The 15,645-nt window shown below is 49.0% G+C and overlaps 7 protein-coding genes across 7 annotated transcripts; 5 read left to right on the top strand and 2 right to left on the bottom strand.

Annotated features, from left to right (window-relative positions):
- Positions 1 to 1,549: 1,549 nt before the first annotated feature.
- Positions 1,550 to 3,166, top strand: N7500_005650 (Major facilitator superfamily domain general substrate transporter; the record flags this gene model as incomplete). Its single annotated transcript, XM_056676794.1, has 1 exon — positions 1,550 to 3,166. The coding sequence occupies one exon, from the start codon at positions 1,550 to 1,552 to the stop codon at positions 3,164 to 3,166; it is 1,617 nt and encodes a 538-aa protein (XP_056531794.1).
- A 1,101-nt stretch (positions 3,167 to 4,267) lies between these two features.
- On the top strand, positions 4,268 to 4,456 carry N7500_005649 (uncharacterized protein; the record flags this gene model as incomplete). Its single annotated transcript, XM_056676793.1, has 1 exon — positions 4,268 to 4,456. The coding sequence occupies one exon, from the start codon at positions 4,268 to 4,270 to the stop codon at positions 4,454 to 4,456; it is 189 nt and encodes a 62-aa protein (XP_056531793.1).
- Positions 4,457 to 5,363: 907 nt separating this feature from the next.
- Positions 5,364 to 7,038, top strand: N7500_005648 (Zn(II)2Cys6 transcription factor; the record flags this gene model as incomplete). The annotated part of the gene is made up of 2 exons (XM_056676792.1): positions 5,364 to 6,158; positions 6,211 to 7,038. The coding sequence occupies 2 exons, from the start codon at positions 5,364 to 5,366 to the stop codon at positions 7,036 to 7,038; spliced, it is 1,623 nt and encodes a 540-aa protein (XP_056531792.1).
- Positions 7,039 to 7,091: 53 nt separating this feature from the next.
- On the bottom strand, positions 7,092 to 8,051 carry N7500_005647 (oxidoreductase, short-chain dehydrogenase/reductase family; the record flags this gene model as incomplete). The annotated part of the gene is made up of 3 exons (XM_056676791.1): positions 7,092 to 7,332; positions 7,391 to 7,939; positions 8,002 to 8,051. 3 exons carry the CDS (start codon positions 8,049 to 8,051, stop codon positions 7,092 to 7,094), a joined length of 840 nt encoding a protein of 279 aa, XP_056531791.1.
- Positions 8,052 to 8,773: 722 nt separating this feature from the next.
- Positions 8,774 to 11,411, bottom strand: N7500_005646 (Aldehyde/histidinol dehydrogenase; the record flags this gene model as incomplete). The annotated part of the gene is made up of 6 exons (XM_056676790.1): positions 8,774 to 8,887; positions 8,955 to 9,378; positions 9,427 to 9,899; positions 9,953 to 10,375; positions 10,833 to 11,116; positions 11,171 to 11,411. The coding sequence occupies 6 exons, from the start codon at positions 11,409 to 11,411 to the stop codon at positions 8,774 to 8,776; spliced, it is 1,959 nt and encodes a 652-aa protein (XP_056531790.1).
- Positions 11,412 to 11,819: 408 nt separating this feature from the next.
- Positions 11,820 to 13,471, top strand: N7500_005645 (glutamine synthetase family protein; the record flags this gene model as incomplete). The annotated part of the gene is made up of 5 exons (XM_056676789.1): positions 11,820 to 12,240; positions 12,293 to 12,555; positions 12,604 to 12,656; positions 12,714 to 13,391; positions 13,441 to 13,471. 5 exons carry the CDS (start codon positions 11,820 to 11,822, stop codon positions 13,469 to 13,471), a joined length of 1,446 nt encoding a protein of 481 aa, XP_056531789.1.
- A 422-nt stretch (positions 13,472 to 13,893) lies between these two features.
- Positions 13,894 to 15,342, top strand: N7500_005644 (cation efflux family protein family; the record flags this gene model as incomplete). Its single annotated transcript, XM_056676788.1, has 2 exons — positions 13,894 to 14,208; positions 14,272 to 15,342. 2 exons carry the CDS (start codon positions 13,894 to 13,896, stop codon positions 15,340 to 15,342), a joined length of 1,386 nt encoding a protein of 461 aa, XP_056531788.1.
- Between the last annotated feature and the right edge of the window lie 303 nt (positions 15,343 to 15,645).

Here is a 15,645-nt window from a genome sequence, read left to right as displayed (position 1 = left end):
GCGGTTTGAGGCTTTCTCATGACGTGAAAGGCTCGCTTTGACTCTGAACGGCCTTGCCGTGATCTGCACGCCATGTTCCGTAAAGTATCGACTGCCCAATCTAGGGCCTCAGCTACCGCATAAGCGACATGTACTGATATCGGATATGGCATCATCGCGGACAGCGCGCATGTCCTTATTCGGGAAGGTACCGAGGATTGCGATGCTCATACCGCCGGAGAATTATATTATTGGTCTATTACGACTAATCTGTACAAAGATGTATATACGGAGTACGTCTAATTTATTTTCCCTTTTCATTTCCGAAAGCAGAAATTTCATTCAACCGGAGGTGAATTGTCCGACAACGCCTGCTCTCCAAATGGCTTTTTTTGAGTCCTAGGATCTCGTGTGGGCCCGTGTTGAATTTTTTTTTTCCCTTTTATTTTCCCCAGTTTATACTTACAGATGGCCAAGATATGTCAAATGCTTCGTCTCCATAAACTTTCTTGGAATCGTCTTGATTGACAGAAAAAATTGGAACCTTGGAATGCTTGGTGTGAGCCAAGTCATGGTAAGCAAGTACATAACTTGGAAGAGGACTGAAAATCTTTGAAATCGAACGCTGAGAGACCCATCATTTCCTAATGCGGAATTTGCGCAGGACCCACCTATACTTCCCGAAGTTTTTCGACTCAAAAACCAAAAACACTCTCTGAGAGTCTTCCGAATAATTCCCGGGGAGTTGTTCCCGATATTCTTCCCGAAGCTTCGGGCAGAAAGATCAAATCCGATACTATCCAACTTGCTGGAAGAGATCGAGTATCCAAGTTGTCTCGCACCCAATGTGTGAGCCCGATGATCATTGCTCAAGATAGCCACATAGTACCCCGGGGAAATCCAAATGTACTCCCCAGATATATACCACCGTAACCGGGACGGGCATGGCGAGATTCGGAAGGAAAAAGGCAACTGAAACGAGATCTTTTTGAATACGTAATATTCCACGGCACGAGAGACGAAAAAAAAAGAAAAAAATCAGAAAAAAAAATCAGAAAAAGCAAGTGACCACAGTAGCATTCGAAATCCTTGACCCCTGACCCACCTCAATTTCTCTTCCCCGTGGGTTGCCGGGTCGGATAAGATGCCTTTTGCGGTCTTGTTCACCCGCAAAACTCACCCCCAGACGCCCCAGGAATGATATCCCCCACAAAGATGAGAAGCAACACCTACGTAGACTAGGCTACACAACTGTGCGATTCTCACGCAGGATCTCTCAATAGCAACAGACTGATGGACTTCGTCTGGACGGAGTAAACGATCCAAAGTTATTGTATCCCCGCAACCCCCACTAATGGCCCTTGGCCCCTACTTGTCTCTACTTGGCTTCACTTGGCCCCCACGGCGGGTCGCAAGACCTGCCTATCCAATGTGGTAGCGCCGCCGATGTCACCCACACACTTTTTCTCTTTTCTTGGCATGGGGACTGAATGCATATAAGACTAAGGATCCCCTTGTCTGAGCTTTTTCTTTCTCCATTGATCTTATATCCAAAGAGAGGCCGTTCATCATGTGGACCACCACCTCCGGCTTGCGGGGCAAGAAGCTCCATCTTGCCATCACATTTACATCCGTCGTTGGATTCTCACTGTTTGGTTATGATCAGGGTTTGATGTCCGGTATCATTTCTGGTACCGAATTCACTCGGGAGTTCCCCGCCCTCTATGGTGAATCGGAGCATGTCGCCGTCCTTCGGGGTGCGGTCACTGCCTGTTACGAACTAGGCTGTTTCTTCGGTGCTATCTTCACTATGGCCTACGGTCAACGTATTGGTCGTACTCCTCTCTTGGTTGCCGGTGGTCTTCTCATGATCCTTGGTACTGTTATCTCTACGGCTGCCTTCGGCCCCCATTGGGGACTGGGCCAGTTCGTTATCGGACGTGTCATTTCCGGTCTTGGAAACGGCATGGACACCGCTACTATCCCCGTCTGGCAGTCGGAGTGTTCGCGCGCTCACAACCGTGGTTTCCTCGTCTGCTTCGAGGGTGCTATCATCGCCGTCGGTACCTTCATCGCCTACTGGCTCGACTTCGGTCTCTCTTATGTCAACAGCTCCGTCCAATGGCGGTTCCCTGTCGCCTTCCAGATTCTGTTCGCCATTCTCGTCACTGGAGGTGCTCTCATGCTCCCCGAGTCGCCTCGTTGGTTCGTCATGCAGGGTCATGACCAAGAGGCCATTGAGGTTCTCGCCCGGCTCAACGATAGTGCCCCCGATGCGGAGGATGTGCTTGCCGATTTCAATCTCATGAAGGCCGATCTCGCCGCCATGCAGAATGTAGAGTCCAGCAGCTGGGGTATCCTGTTCACTGGAGGCAAGACTCAGCACTTCCAGCGTATGATGATCGGTTGCTCGGGACAGTTCTTCCAGCAATTCACTGGTTGCAACGCCGCTATCTACTACTCGACCCTCCTGTTCCAACAGAACTTGCACATGGATGGCAAGCTCCCCCTGGTTCTCGGAGGTGTTTTCGCTACCGTTTACGCTCTCGCTACCATCCCATCCTTCTTCATGATCGAGAAGGTCGGTCGCCGTAACCTGTTCTTGATTGGTTTCCTCGGTCAGGGTCTCAGTTTCATTATTACCATGGGATGCCTCATCGACTCGAATACGCAAAACGCCAAGGGTGCCATCGTCGGTATCTTCTTGTTCATCTGCTTCTTCGCCTTTACTACGCTGCCTCTGCCCTGGATCTACCCTCCCGAGATCAACCCCCTCCGCACCCGTACCAAGGCCGCTTCCGCTTCCACCTGCATGAACTGGATCACCAACTTCGCCGTCGTCATGTTCACTCCTGTGTTCTCCAACCAGTCTGACTGGGGTATCTACCTCTTCTTCGCCCTGGTCAACTTCATCGCCATTCCCTTCGCCTGGTTCTTCTACTGTGAGACCGCCGGTCGTGATCTCGAGGAGGTTGACATCATCTTCGCCAAGGCCCACGTGGAGGGCAAGTGGCCGTACAGGGTCGCACAGGAGATGCCCAAGCTCACCATTGCCCAAATCACCCAGATGCAGGCCGAGCTGGGTCTCGATACCTCCGACCTACGTATCAACACCGAAGCCGAGAAGGCTGAGACTGCCATGAGCAGCAGTAGCGAGACCAAGCACGACGAGGCCAAGCACGAGTAAATGCTCCCTCGGTTGCCCTTGATGTCGACTGAATGACATGCGCGATGCGAATCGGATTAATTTTGTCTCGGATCTCATTATCATGTGACCATAGATTCCCTATACCCCCCTGGTTTTACGGGAAAGCGGGCAGACTAGTATGTAGATAGTCTGCTTTGCGATCTCTTTTGATTTCTCTATATTTCCTTTGATCTAAATACATACTTTTTTTACTATCACAATTTCTTCTCGACACATCCTTGTAATGGGCCTAAATGCATGATCTTCACTGACCGCTACTTCGATTATGCAGTCTTCCGATCCAGTATCTTCTCTCAGTGGGGATGGAAGTAATCAAGGCTTGGCAAGATCATATCATCTGTACGCTGCAAAATCAGACAAATTAACAAATGCATCCGATCCAGAGACAATCGGTGTATGTTGTAATCCGTATATTGTACACCGAACACCATACGATGGACCTCTTTGTGTAGGTTTGAACTGATTAACGAGGAACCTAGGAAGCCCCTGCAGATCATCGATACGAGACAAAGAAAAATAAGCATGGTTGTACTTCCGTACTCCGTACAATACTTCGGCATAATTGACATGTCAGAATTCATAAACCAAAACACATGTCTGACTCAGGGGTTAAGTCGATAATTGTACTTCGTACTCCGTACGAAGTCTCGTAACATAGGATGAATCGGGGAAGCCGAGGTAATCCTGACGATGGACACATGCCAAAAAAAGAAACTGCTCGCCATAGTTTCTTAGTTTCATAAACCAGACAATGAATAATACCTTAGCATTTCAATACAGCCCTGGAGTAATTGGTGAGGTAGCCAGCCACAAATGAACTCTTTTTAAACTTCTCCCAAGGCTTCCACAAAAGTACTGGCGCCGACAAGGACAATGACCAGCAATGTCAAAACGCTATTCTCCCACCCATAATTCACCATACTCATACGGCGCAAAAAGTGGAAACCAGAACCCAGCTATCAAGTGAAGGACTGCACCAGCAGTAGGCGCGCTAGCCGCAAACCGCGTATAGACATCAACCATATAAGGCTGATACACTGAAAGACAAGAATAGTACCGGCACCATACAGTACAGTGCCGATGCTCGGCGCGATCCAATGGTGGTATTCGGCCGTCCAACCGGAAACGAACAAGCCAGCGGGGACAAAGAAGGCGCCGAGGAAGAGTGCGGAACTTCGGTTTTCCGAAGTCGCCGTTGCAGGCCTTGAGATAGCAATATATGCCGCCGTTGAGTGGGGCGCAGATCTGCCAGCCGAGGTAGAAGCCTAGTCCGAGTGATGTGTATATACCTAGCCCAGGCCTCAGACGCCGGTTAATTATATTACTTTGGGCTAGTCTAGAGGGTGGGGTATGCTGAGAGGACGATGTAAGTTACTGATTATTAGATGTACGCTATGAATAGGGTGGAGACTTGGACGATTGGCTCGGTGAGCAGAGCACATGCACTCTGAATTTGCTCGGGGATTTGTTGGCGACATTGCTGATATGTATGGAGTACAAAGCGAAGATTTTTCTCCGGATATCTGATCTCTTTCGGTGGTTCGATTTGTGTTGCAGTGTTTGCATATTAGTCCAGAGCACTGGTTTATAGTGTATAGTGCCTGGCCGATGCCCAATTCTTCCTTGTTCTGGCATTGATTTCCTTTTTGGAGATATTCAGTTTCCTTCCCAGCCCCCACAGTGTTGATATGAGGCTATCTCTTCCTATTGCTAGGGTGAGTATATCGTCGAAGCTTATGCACTATAGAAATCACCAAAGCGGAGGAAATACTAGTGCCATAGCGCTAGTGATACACTAGTCAAGAGAAGGCCGCTTAAGCTTAGTGTTGATAATTAGCGACGCCAGGTCATTACAGAACCGTGATCTACTGCATCCAAGTTATACCGATATGTGGCATACGGAAGGTCAGGTCCTGGACTTTCTATATGAATGCAATACCCCAACAATGTTGCCGCCGCTAAACTGACAGTGAGACATACAATGAGGTTTGGTAGAATATCAAAGAGATAGACCCAAAGAACGTCAAGCCAATTTCCTATCCTCCGTACGGCGTCCTCTATATAGAATTCTCTATTGACTGGTGACTGGAGTGCCAAGATTACCCCACACTTTCTTATCAGCGTTGCCCAGAGATACGATCGGCGCTGAGATCCCTGGCTTCTTCTCCTATCAAATATGCCGCCAGATCGACGCGTGCAGCGAATCGTCCGAGTAAGAACTGGTTGTTTGACCTGCAGGCGTCGTAAGAAGAAATGTGACGAGACACGTCCAATCTGTGCTGGCTGTCAACGCAATGACCTGGGCTGCCAGTGGCCCCAAATCGTACCTGGCAGGAGAGATTCCAGCCACGACGAAGCCCAAGTATCTGCGGCAGAACGCCGACCAAATGTTTTCGATGCCATCGAGCAGCTCGATGAGATGCCGATGCCTAGGAGCCCCTTGTCGCAACGAGCACCATCTGTTTCATCGAGTGCAGGTCACTCTGTGACTATTGGAGACCGGTCTGAAGACACAACACTGCATGATGAGACCCATAATCAACGCCGACTGTCAACAGCCATCAGGTCTCCCACTACTAGTGAGGCACTCGTCACATCTGCCTCAACAGGAAATGTGCCGCCTCACAGCCTCTCTCTGATGCCTGGTTACGATGCCGAATCTTATCAACTTCTCAGTCATTACCTGGCCACAACAGCTGATTGTATGGCAAATGGCTCCACTCCTATTAACCCGTTCCTGGTACAGATTGTACCTCTGGCATTTTCTAGTAACTTGCTGTTGCAGCTGGTAATCACTCAAAGCGCTGCTCACCGCGCATTTCGATCACGGGATGAATCAGACACAATTGCCCATAGTCACTACACAAAAGCCCTCCAGCATTTCCGCCGGGGAGTAACGGACTTTATCGATGGGAAAGAATCGAATCCACTCATGCTTCTAGTGGGGGCACTTCTGATGTGTTTCACCGAGGTAGGAAAACCATGATTCACAGATAATGTGTTCAACGATCTAACATGATTAGACCGCAAAAGGTGATATGAACGGGACAATATTCGATCATCTATCCGCGGCAAATTCACTGTTAGTCAAATTGCTAGCCCAGAGCGACTCGGCAGTTCCACGAGACTTGAAAGATTTCGTGCTTGAATACTACACCTATACTGCGACCGTTAGCATGATCTCAATCGATGCTCGTTTTAGCGGGCAGCTTTTCTTAAACTTGGATCTCGAACAACGGTCACGCGAATTACTTCAAACCCAGTACGTGGGCAACTTGTGCGGTTGCTGGCTAGAACTCTTGCTGTTGGTTCCGTGCATCTTCGATCTCGGCCGACAGTGGATCATGGATGACACCCAGGTGGTTATTCCAACCGCTGATGATATTGCCATGTTTGCATCCATCCAAGCCCAGATTTTGCGCTGGTCGCCTTATCCCAATGTCGGGACGGAGGTCCATCTGGCTGGGAAGATCTTTCAAGAATCTATCCTCATCTATCTATACACCTCCCTGGGTGGCTTCCAATATACCGGAGATGGAATTTATAAAGCTATGGTGGAAAATGCAGTGACAAAAGCCATGTCATACCTGAACGAGCTGTCACCCAGTGCGCGCATCAACTCCGGCCTCTGTTGGCCGATTGCTGTGGTGGGCTCATGCCTTCTCAGCCCCGGCCAACAAGACTGCCTTCGAGGACGTTTGACTGCCATGACTGAAACATTTGGTCTTGGAAATATGCATCGAACACTTCTACTCCTCGAAGCAATGTGGCAATCACCTGCGTCTGAGGCTGGGCCATGGAATATCTGTCGAGCAATGCAGAAAAATCAAATATGGATCTCATTTGCGTAATGTTGATCATCATTCAGTCATATTATGTACAAACTAGCAAACTCGTCATGTATTTAACCAGCCAAGTTTTTCGGTGCTTCCGTCGCCGGACCTTCAGGCGTAACATATGCTTTTGTCAAGCCACCATCGACGACGAAGTCAGTAGCATTCACGAAACTGCTCTCGTCGCTGGCAAGGAAGATCACGGCATGGGCCTGTTCAATTGCCTCGCCAAACCGACCGGTAGGGAAATGAACCTCACGACGGAAGCGCTTTTCCTTATCATCACCAAGCCAATCCTGTAACAGGGGCGTGCTGTCCGAATGTCAGTTCTATCGAAATTTCAACAGAGTAAAGGGCAATATTGACATACTTGAGAGGCGCAGGACAGAGCGAGTTGAATCGGAACCCCTCACGCGCGTGAACAATACCCAGCTCCCGGGTCATTGCCAACACAGCACCCTTGCTAGCGGTATACGCCAACTGGGGCGTCGCAGCCCCAACCAGCGCAACCATACTAGCAGTGTTGATCACACTAGCGCGCTTCTTTCCGTGCCTCCGGAATGCGCGCACAGCATGCTTTGAGCCGTACCACACGCCTTTCACATTGATATTCATTGTGCGATCCCAGATATCCTCGGGACACTCTTCCGAATCGCCGTCCTTGGGATGCATGATTCCGGCATTGTTGAAGATGATATCTAGTCCACCCCAGGCATCGAGATGAGCGACTGCTGCTTCGACTTGAGACTCGTTCGACACGTCGACAACTTTGGTTTCGACCTTTCCGGCTCGGGTTGAGGCGGGCACGACACTGTTTACCGTGGACAGGGCTTTGTTCAAACCTGCGTCGCTGATGTCGGCCATTAGGACTGAGGCGCCTTCGCGAAGCATGAGGATTGTAGTCTCCAGACCGATACCTCTGCTTTTTGTTAGTTGTGTCTTTTATTGTTTGGTTTATCCTAGGCGAATAGAGGTACATACCCAGCTGCACCGGTGACGATTGCATTCTTGCCTTCAAGGCGCCCAACCATTTTGATTTTGTGTAGATGTGATATGATGGAGGGAGCTAGGGAGAATGGGACAATGTACTGAACGAGGTTGAGCAGTATAGTGAATAAACAGGACTGTAGCTGGTAAGCGCTTGGTGGAGGCCTGAATTTATACCATTTTCCAATCCCCAGAGTCCACGTTGGACAAATCTCCATATAGGAACACCCACCGATGACTAGCCCACATGGTAGATTAGACCCGACCACATGAGCCAGCGCGGTACCTCCATTTCCTTTTTCAGATCATCTCGATCCACAAAGCTATCTGAGTGCAAAGCTCTATCGCGCTCCTACTACCCCACCACAAGGCAAAAACAAACTAAACGCGTGAGCGATGAGGGGTAGCTGTTAGGTAGATCTTCAACCATACAGGCATATGAAGCATTTGCCGATATCGTTGACTATTGAGTATCTTTGGTGGGGTCTCAGGGCTAAGGCAGCGCGGTCCCGGACCGCGCTGTGGGGCTCTTGGGATGAGCTTCAATATATTGGAGAGTAATGCAAAGATCCTCACATGTTCATCTGTGATGCTTTCTGTTATGAACATCTACGAGCTGGCTATAGTTTTTGTCATGGCTCAGGATGAAAATTGTGGGAGGCATGCTAAGATAGTGGTGTAATTGAATCACAGTAACGATATTGAAATTTCTTGAATTCTTCTAGATTATCATACTAGTTAATCATTTTCAAATATACTCATGTCCTCATGCTCCGCCATGCTTGATGTGGTAGCTCTTCAGCTTCACGAACCCATCGTATCCTCGTGGGCCAAGAGTGCATCCCAAACCTGATGTCTTCCAGCCTGTCCAGGCAAGGTCCTAATGTCGAATATTAGTATTAATGAACCGATAGCATGTCGGTTTAGAAATTGTCAGAGTGTCTTACCGGGCTTGGATAGTCACAACGATTAATGAACACTGTACCGGCCTCAATTCGATCGATCAACTCCTCTCCGCGGGTGATATCCTTTGTCCAAACGCTCGCCGTCAGGCCATAGTCACTGTCATTCATCAATGCCACAGCTTCATCATCACTGGAGACCTTCATAATTGGCATCACAGGACCGAAAGTCTCCTCCTTCATCGTAGCCATGGTGTGGTTAACATTGGTCAAAACCACCGGAGCGACAAAGTTCCCCTTTTCGATCTGAGGGTTGCTTGTCACCTCAAAACTTGGGTTTCGAGGAGTGGAGTCAACAGCTCCTTTAGCAATCGCATCCTTGATATGAGCGGTGATCTTTTCGACGGCCTGCGTTGAGATGACGGGCCCTGTTGTCGTGCTCTGATCCTGTGGATCACCAAGTTTGTACCTGATTTGAAAGTTAGGGATATCCTCTTTTCAATAGAATCAGCCTTACGATTTTAGCTCCTCCTGCACAGCGTAAACAAACTCCTCGTAAATTTTCTCGTGTACGTATACCCGCTCTATGGAACAGCAACTCTGTCCGGAATTGAAAACAGCTCCGTCCACGAGTTGCTCTGCGACATGCTTTACGTCGGCGTCTGGCCGAACATATGCGGGATCATTTCCACCAAGCTCAAGGTTGACGGGCTTGATGTGTTGGGCGGTTGCCTCCCTCAGTCTAATCCCACCTGCAGTTGATCCGGTAAATGAGACACACTGGATCTCGGGAATCTGTGCTACCTGATCCAAAATATCCAGGTTTCCAATATGAACGACCTGAAGGACCTGAGGTGGAAGCCCTGCCTCTGTAAAGACTTCGAGCAGTCTATTGCCGAATAGTGGGGTCTGGGGCGAGGGACGCAGGATAACGCTGTTACCAGCAAGAAGTGCCGGGACCAGAGCATTGACAGTAGTCAGGTAGGGATACTATCATATTGATGAGCATGTCTCTGAATACTTCAATCCCAGTGTTCACTCACATTCCAAGCACCCGCGATAAGAACCGGTCCCACGGGAACACGCTTGACCGTTCGCCGGAAGCCGGCTTCTGGCCGACCAGGGAGGTCAGACAGGCTCTCTTCAGCAATATCCATCAAGTACTCAGCGCGCAGACGCATAGTGTTGATCTCTGATGCACAGTACCGGATGGGTCGCCCCATCTGTGCGGTTAGTTCTTTGGCCAGGTCATCGCGGCGCTGCTCAATAATGTCCAGTGCTCGTTTCACGATGCTTTTTCGGTTCTCCAGAGAGCTTGTTCTGTAGGACTCAAAGGCTTGCTTTGAAGCAACAGCAACTTTGATTGCTTCCTTGAGTGAAGTACCGGGCTGGTCAAAAATGACCTCGTGCGTCGAGGGAGAGATGGTACGAATTTGGTTTGACATAGCGTAGGTTGTGTATTCGATCTCGGAGAAAGAGTGAAAGCCCGAAAGTGGGAGAGGTGGGCTTTATAGCGCGCGAGTCTGTGGCGCGGTTGCAGATCTAACAGCCCGTGCTTCTCCAAATTCCATTCTGATTGCTTATCTCAGTCTTATGACAACAATTGATTTCGTATCTGCTTGAACTACTTGCTCTTTCCATCCAGTATGAATCTTGCAATTACCTTTGCTATCAACCACCCATCATGGCAATCACCAACGCGCGATAGCCCATTCTTGTACAATTCATCATCAAATATTCCATTGTCGTGCCTGGCTTCGAGCAGACATGACATGATACCTTCGTTATATTCCGGGTGCCCTTGTACCGACAGCACCTGCTTGGGCAAGTAGAGACCCTGAACTTCACATTTTGGACTTGTAGCAAGATTTGTGCAACCGACTGGAGCCTCAAAGACAATATCCCGATGCATTTGTTGCATACTCTATATTCAATCAGAACCTCCCTCGATTGGGCTTGTTTGAGTGTTTCTTCACTTGCCAGTGTATCCTTTCCAAAGAGTTTCTTCCCAGCCTCAGTAAGTGCGATCTCCTCCACAGAGACCTCCCATCCAGCTTTGTTTCTTCCAACTTGGGCTCCCAGTGCCCGGGCGAGAATTTGATGTCCAAAGCAGATCCCAATCACGGGCTTCTTGTGTGTTAAAACGGTCTCACGGATGTTGCTTGTGAGATCACAAATCCACTGATCATCGGCCCAGGCATCGTGTTCTACCATATGCTTTCAGTTTCCCAATTCAGATTATGAAATGGATGGTAACGTACTGCTTCCAGTCAAAAGAATGGCATCGATGTTCTCTAAATCAAGAAACCGGCTACTGCCCACCATCTGATGTTCACTGAATTCCACTTTAACGTCTTCTAACTCCTCAGATCTCTCCAAGTCTTTGAAGCCTTGCCCCAGAAGGGTTTGAAACATTGCGAAGTAGTCGCCATATTGTCTGACAATGGGCTGGATAGGCGTGTCACACACGAGGATGGCGATATGAATGCGAACAGGTGTCATTTTGGAGATGTGTACTTCTGCTGTAGATTCACACTAAACAATCAACCCATCAGGCTAATATTTGATCTCGACTTGTATCATTTCACAAAGAATAAGCGCGCTGTCTATACTGTGGAGGAACCCCACAGCGCGGAGCGCGGAGCATCTCCGTGAGAGCATCCGACAGCTTCACCGGTAACATCCATTGGCTTCTATCGAAAAAAATGCGCGTTATGGTCTAAACCGCGCGGGATTATTTTTGACCTGAGCTGCGACGCGGCATTAATGTTGACCACATCTTGGACCCACAGCCTCACAGCCCATTTCGCAATTGTATAAAGCTACAGGGGCCGGCAAAATGTCTCTGCCAATCCAACCCCCACTGTTGGACGCAATCAGTTCTGCTGCTATTGTTGTATTGTTTCCAGAATGATTATGCCCACCATGATCACCGTCGAATCACTCCCTAAACTCCTCGCCGATGACATCAAGGTCAAAGTCGCCGGTATCGACAGCGATGGCGTACTTCGTGGCAAGGTTATGGCCAAGGAGAAGTTCCTTGGAATTGCAGCAAAGGGATTTGGCTTCAGCTCAGCTCTGTTCGGTTGGGATATGCACGATATGCTATGGACAACCGATGCACGTGTCGCACCCCCGGAATCAGGGTACGCAGACTTCCTGGCTGTTCCAGATTTGAATTCGTTCCGCCGTCTTCCTTGGGAAGACAACATTCCTTTCTTTCTAGTACGCTTTCTTGACGATACACGCCCGGTTTCGGCCGATGGTAGGAGCATGTTAAGAAGTCTGTGCGATAAGCTTGCGGGCGAGGGGCTTCGTGCTTTGGCTGGGGGTAAGTTAGGAAGAGATCTGACGAATGGATTCCAAAGACTGATGGCAGATAGTCGAGCTTGAATTCATGAACTTCCAGACTCCTTCCGAAGACGGATACGGCAGTGCAGGCTCCCACCATCCCAACCTCGCTACTTTCCTGGAGAAAAATGCCCCCAGTGCCCTGCGACCAATCACCGCTGGCATGTTTTGCTATAGCTCAACGCGGCCGGTTGCCAACAAAAAGTACTTCTACGATATATTCAATACCAGCGCACAAATAAACTGTGGCATTGAAGGATGGCACACTGAGGGCGGACCTGGTGTGTATGAAGCAGTATGGCATCCATCCAGGTCATTTGAACTACTCTAATATTTTGTACAGGCCTTGATGGTTTCTGAAATTAGCGAAATGGCAGACAAAGTGGCATTATTCAAGTGAGTGCCGCAAGTACGGCAAATATTTTGCCACTTCCAGAGCTAACAAGTTGACAGACTTTTAACCAAATCCCTGGGGGTTGACCACGGTATTACACCATGCTTTATGGCTAAGCCTATGCAGGGGATGCCAGGCAGCTCTGGACACATTCACATCTCACTTGCTGACAAGGATGGGAAAAACCTGTTTGCAAGAGAGACGCCCGAGGTAGACCCTCAATGGTCGGATATCGCACATCTCTCCGACACAGGACGTCATTTCCTGGCTGGGCTTTTAGAAGCTCTGCCAGATATCATGCCACTGTTTGCGCCAACTGTGAACTCATACAAGCGCCTCATTGAGAACTACTGGGCGCCAGTGCACATTAGCTGGGGACTTGAGGACCGGATTGCCTCAATCCGTCTGATTACGCCACCAGTATGCAAGCCAGGTGCCACTCGAATGGAGATTCGCATCCCTGGAGCTGATTTACATCCTCATTATGCGCTAAGTGTCATCCTTGCAGCGGGCTGGAGGGGTGTACAGAAGAAGCTTGAAATCAAGGTCCCACCGATGTCGGCACGCACGGCAGGGGACCGTCCAGAACTTCTGCCCAATACCTTGGACAAGGCCCTGGATCGTTTCTCAGCGCCAGGAAGCATTGCAAGAGAGATTCTGGGCTCGGAGTTCGTGGATTTCTTCACGGCCACAAGACAGCATGAATTGGGTCTGTGGAGAGAAGCTGTGACTGATTGGTTAGTCGAAAATATTGTGCCTATGGATGCAATGCTAACTCTGCTATAGGGAATTCAAGCGATATATTGAAATAGTGTAATTTGTTGGTGATTGCCGTTGCGAAGCAAATTGACATTGGGCATTCATCGACATATGGAGCGATATCACGTAGTATAGAGAATCCTCTCACGATCTGAGGAATATTACGTTCTGCACTTGTGTCAAATCAGATCTACCCTAGAGTCAACTAATAATACTACTCATCTAATTGTCCAAAATATCCACACCAAGCTAGCATCATACATACGTATATATCTCTTGCTCCGTACAGCAGTGATAGATACGGGCAGGAATGCGCTAAGGCTTTTAGGTTTCAGGGGGCCAAAGCTTTAGGCCGCCCACGTGATGATCGGCAGAAAGACCGGGGCTCGCCCGGGGGTTGATAGCCCACAGCTCCAACCCATTCATGTCTACATAACAACCATTAATTCATAAAGGCATTCTGTTCGCAAAGCCAGCGCGATGGCTTCGAACCTTCCTCTTCCTCTCCCGCCGCGTACCCCCACTCCTCCAGCGGATGATGAATATGTCTCCCAGATCAATTCAGGGATCCCAATTGATCGCAATGCCTTATCGCCGCTTAAGGCTTCCTTTCCAAAGGGTATCATGGATGCCGAAAGTAGAGATACTCTAAGCCCAACGAAGTCATCTTTCAATCTGGCAGCCTCGCCTGAAGATGCAGAAACACCGATCGAGAATGGCCGTGGGGACACGTCCCCTGCGGGGCCATTCAATTTCAGTACAACTGTTATGGCAAAGAGCCCAGTAATCAAATCGGTGGGCTGAATTGTGCCGTTGACCTGTGAAGGGGGTGAGCTGACTTATTTCCTCGTATCTTAGAACATGGGGCAACGTCGTGGCCACAAGTACAAGCACAGTAGCATCTCGCATCAGATCTTCCTCGAGCCTCCTCCTCGCGCACCGCTGGCCCTTCCGAATTCTCTGCCCATTCCCACACTGAAGGAATGCCGATCTAGTATGTCGAAGGATCAAAAGACTCGCTTCTGGTGGAGCCTGTGTCACATGTTCATTGCGGCATACACACTCTGGACCGCACATGGGTCCCTTGCCATGACAGCATTGTCGCATCTGATTCTATTTGATTCAATTGGGGCCCTCTTGTGTGTTGCGGTTGATGTGCTGGGCAATTTTGAAGTTTGGAAGCGATCGACTATCCGCCACCCGTTTGGCGTTGAACGTGCAGAAGTTCTAGCCGGATTTGCGATGGCTGTGCTTCTTTTGTTTATGGGGATGGATCTTATCTCTCATAACTTGCAACATTTCCTCGAGAAGTCTGGTCATGAGCCTCATCGCCCGCACGAGCATGATCGGGTCTCTCTGGGTAGCGTGGATGTGACTGCAGTTCTAGCTATCTCGTCGACACTTGTGTCGGCGATTGGTCTCAAGAACCACGCTCGAATTGGGAAGGCTATGCGCTTTGGGTACATTCAATCTCTTCCGTCGGTCTTGAGCAACCCGTCTCACTTCCTTACTCTCTCTTGTTCAGCTCTGCTGCTGCTTTTGCCTCTGGTCTCAATCAGGATCTATGATTGGCTTGATAAGCTCCTGTCTGGCACCATTGCCTTCTCAATGTGCTTCCTAGGAACTCGCTTGGTGAAGACTTTAGGTTCCATGCTTCTCATGTCCTACTCCGGCCCAGGAGTTTCTGATGTCATCAAAGATATTGAAGCTGATCCTGCTGTGTTCGGGATTGATGACGCCCGATTCTGGCAGGTCCACTATGGGTTATGTATGGCAAAGCTCAAGCTCCGAGTCACTGGTTCTGAGGATAACCTTGCCCGGCTACGAGAGAAGATTTCCAGCTTGATTCGCAACAGACTAGGTGGTGGTTATGGCACTGGAGGTCAGAAATGGGAGGTATCTTTACAATTCACGATTGAGCGTGCATGATACTTTATCTGTCAGTTATGCATATGTCTCAATCAGTCTACGGGATACCTCTGTATATCATGAACTTTTACCACATATCGAACATACATGCTTCCAAGTTCAACAAACAAGTGTTCGGGAACATCTACTTTGAAGGAATATACAGTAGCACGTAAGAACCAATACGCAAATCTCGTGATAGGATTCATGAGTCTAGTATGCACATTTCCACATCATTTTCATCACAAACTACCGAGTCAAATTTTAAGCCCGCCTCTCTCGGCGTCTGTTCCGGGAGACGAAGAATGCACAAAACATAGATAG

Source organism: Penicillium coprophilum (genome assembly GCF_028826855.1).
Source record: "Penicillium coprophilum strain IBT 35676 chromosome Unknown utg000004l_segment0_segment0, whole genome shotgun sequence".
Lineage (NCBI taxonomy): Eukaryota > Fungi > Ascomycota > Eurotiomycetes > Eurotiales > Aspergillaceae > Penicillium > Penicillium coprophilum.
Note: the sequence above shows the minus strand (reverse complement) of the source record. Positions and strands in the feature narration are given on the sequence as shown.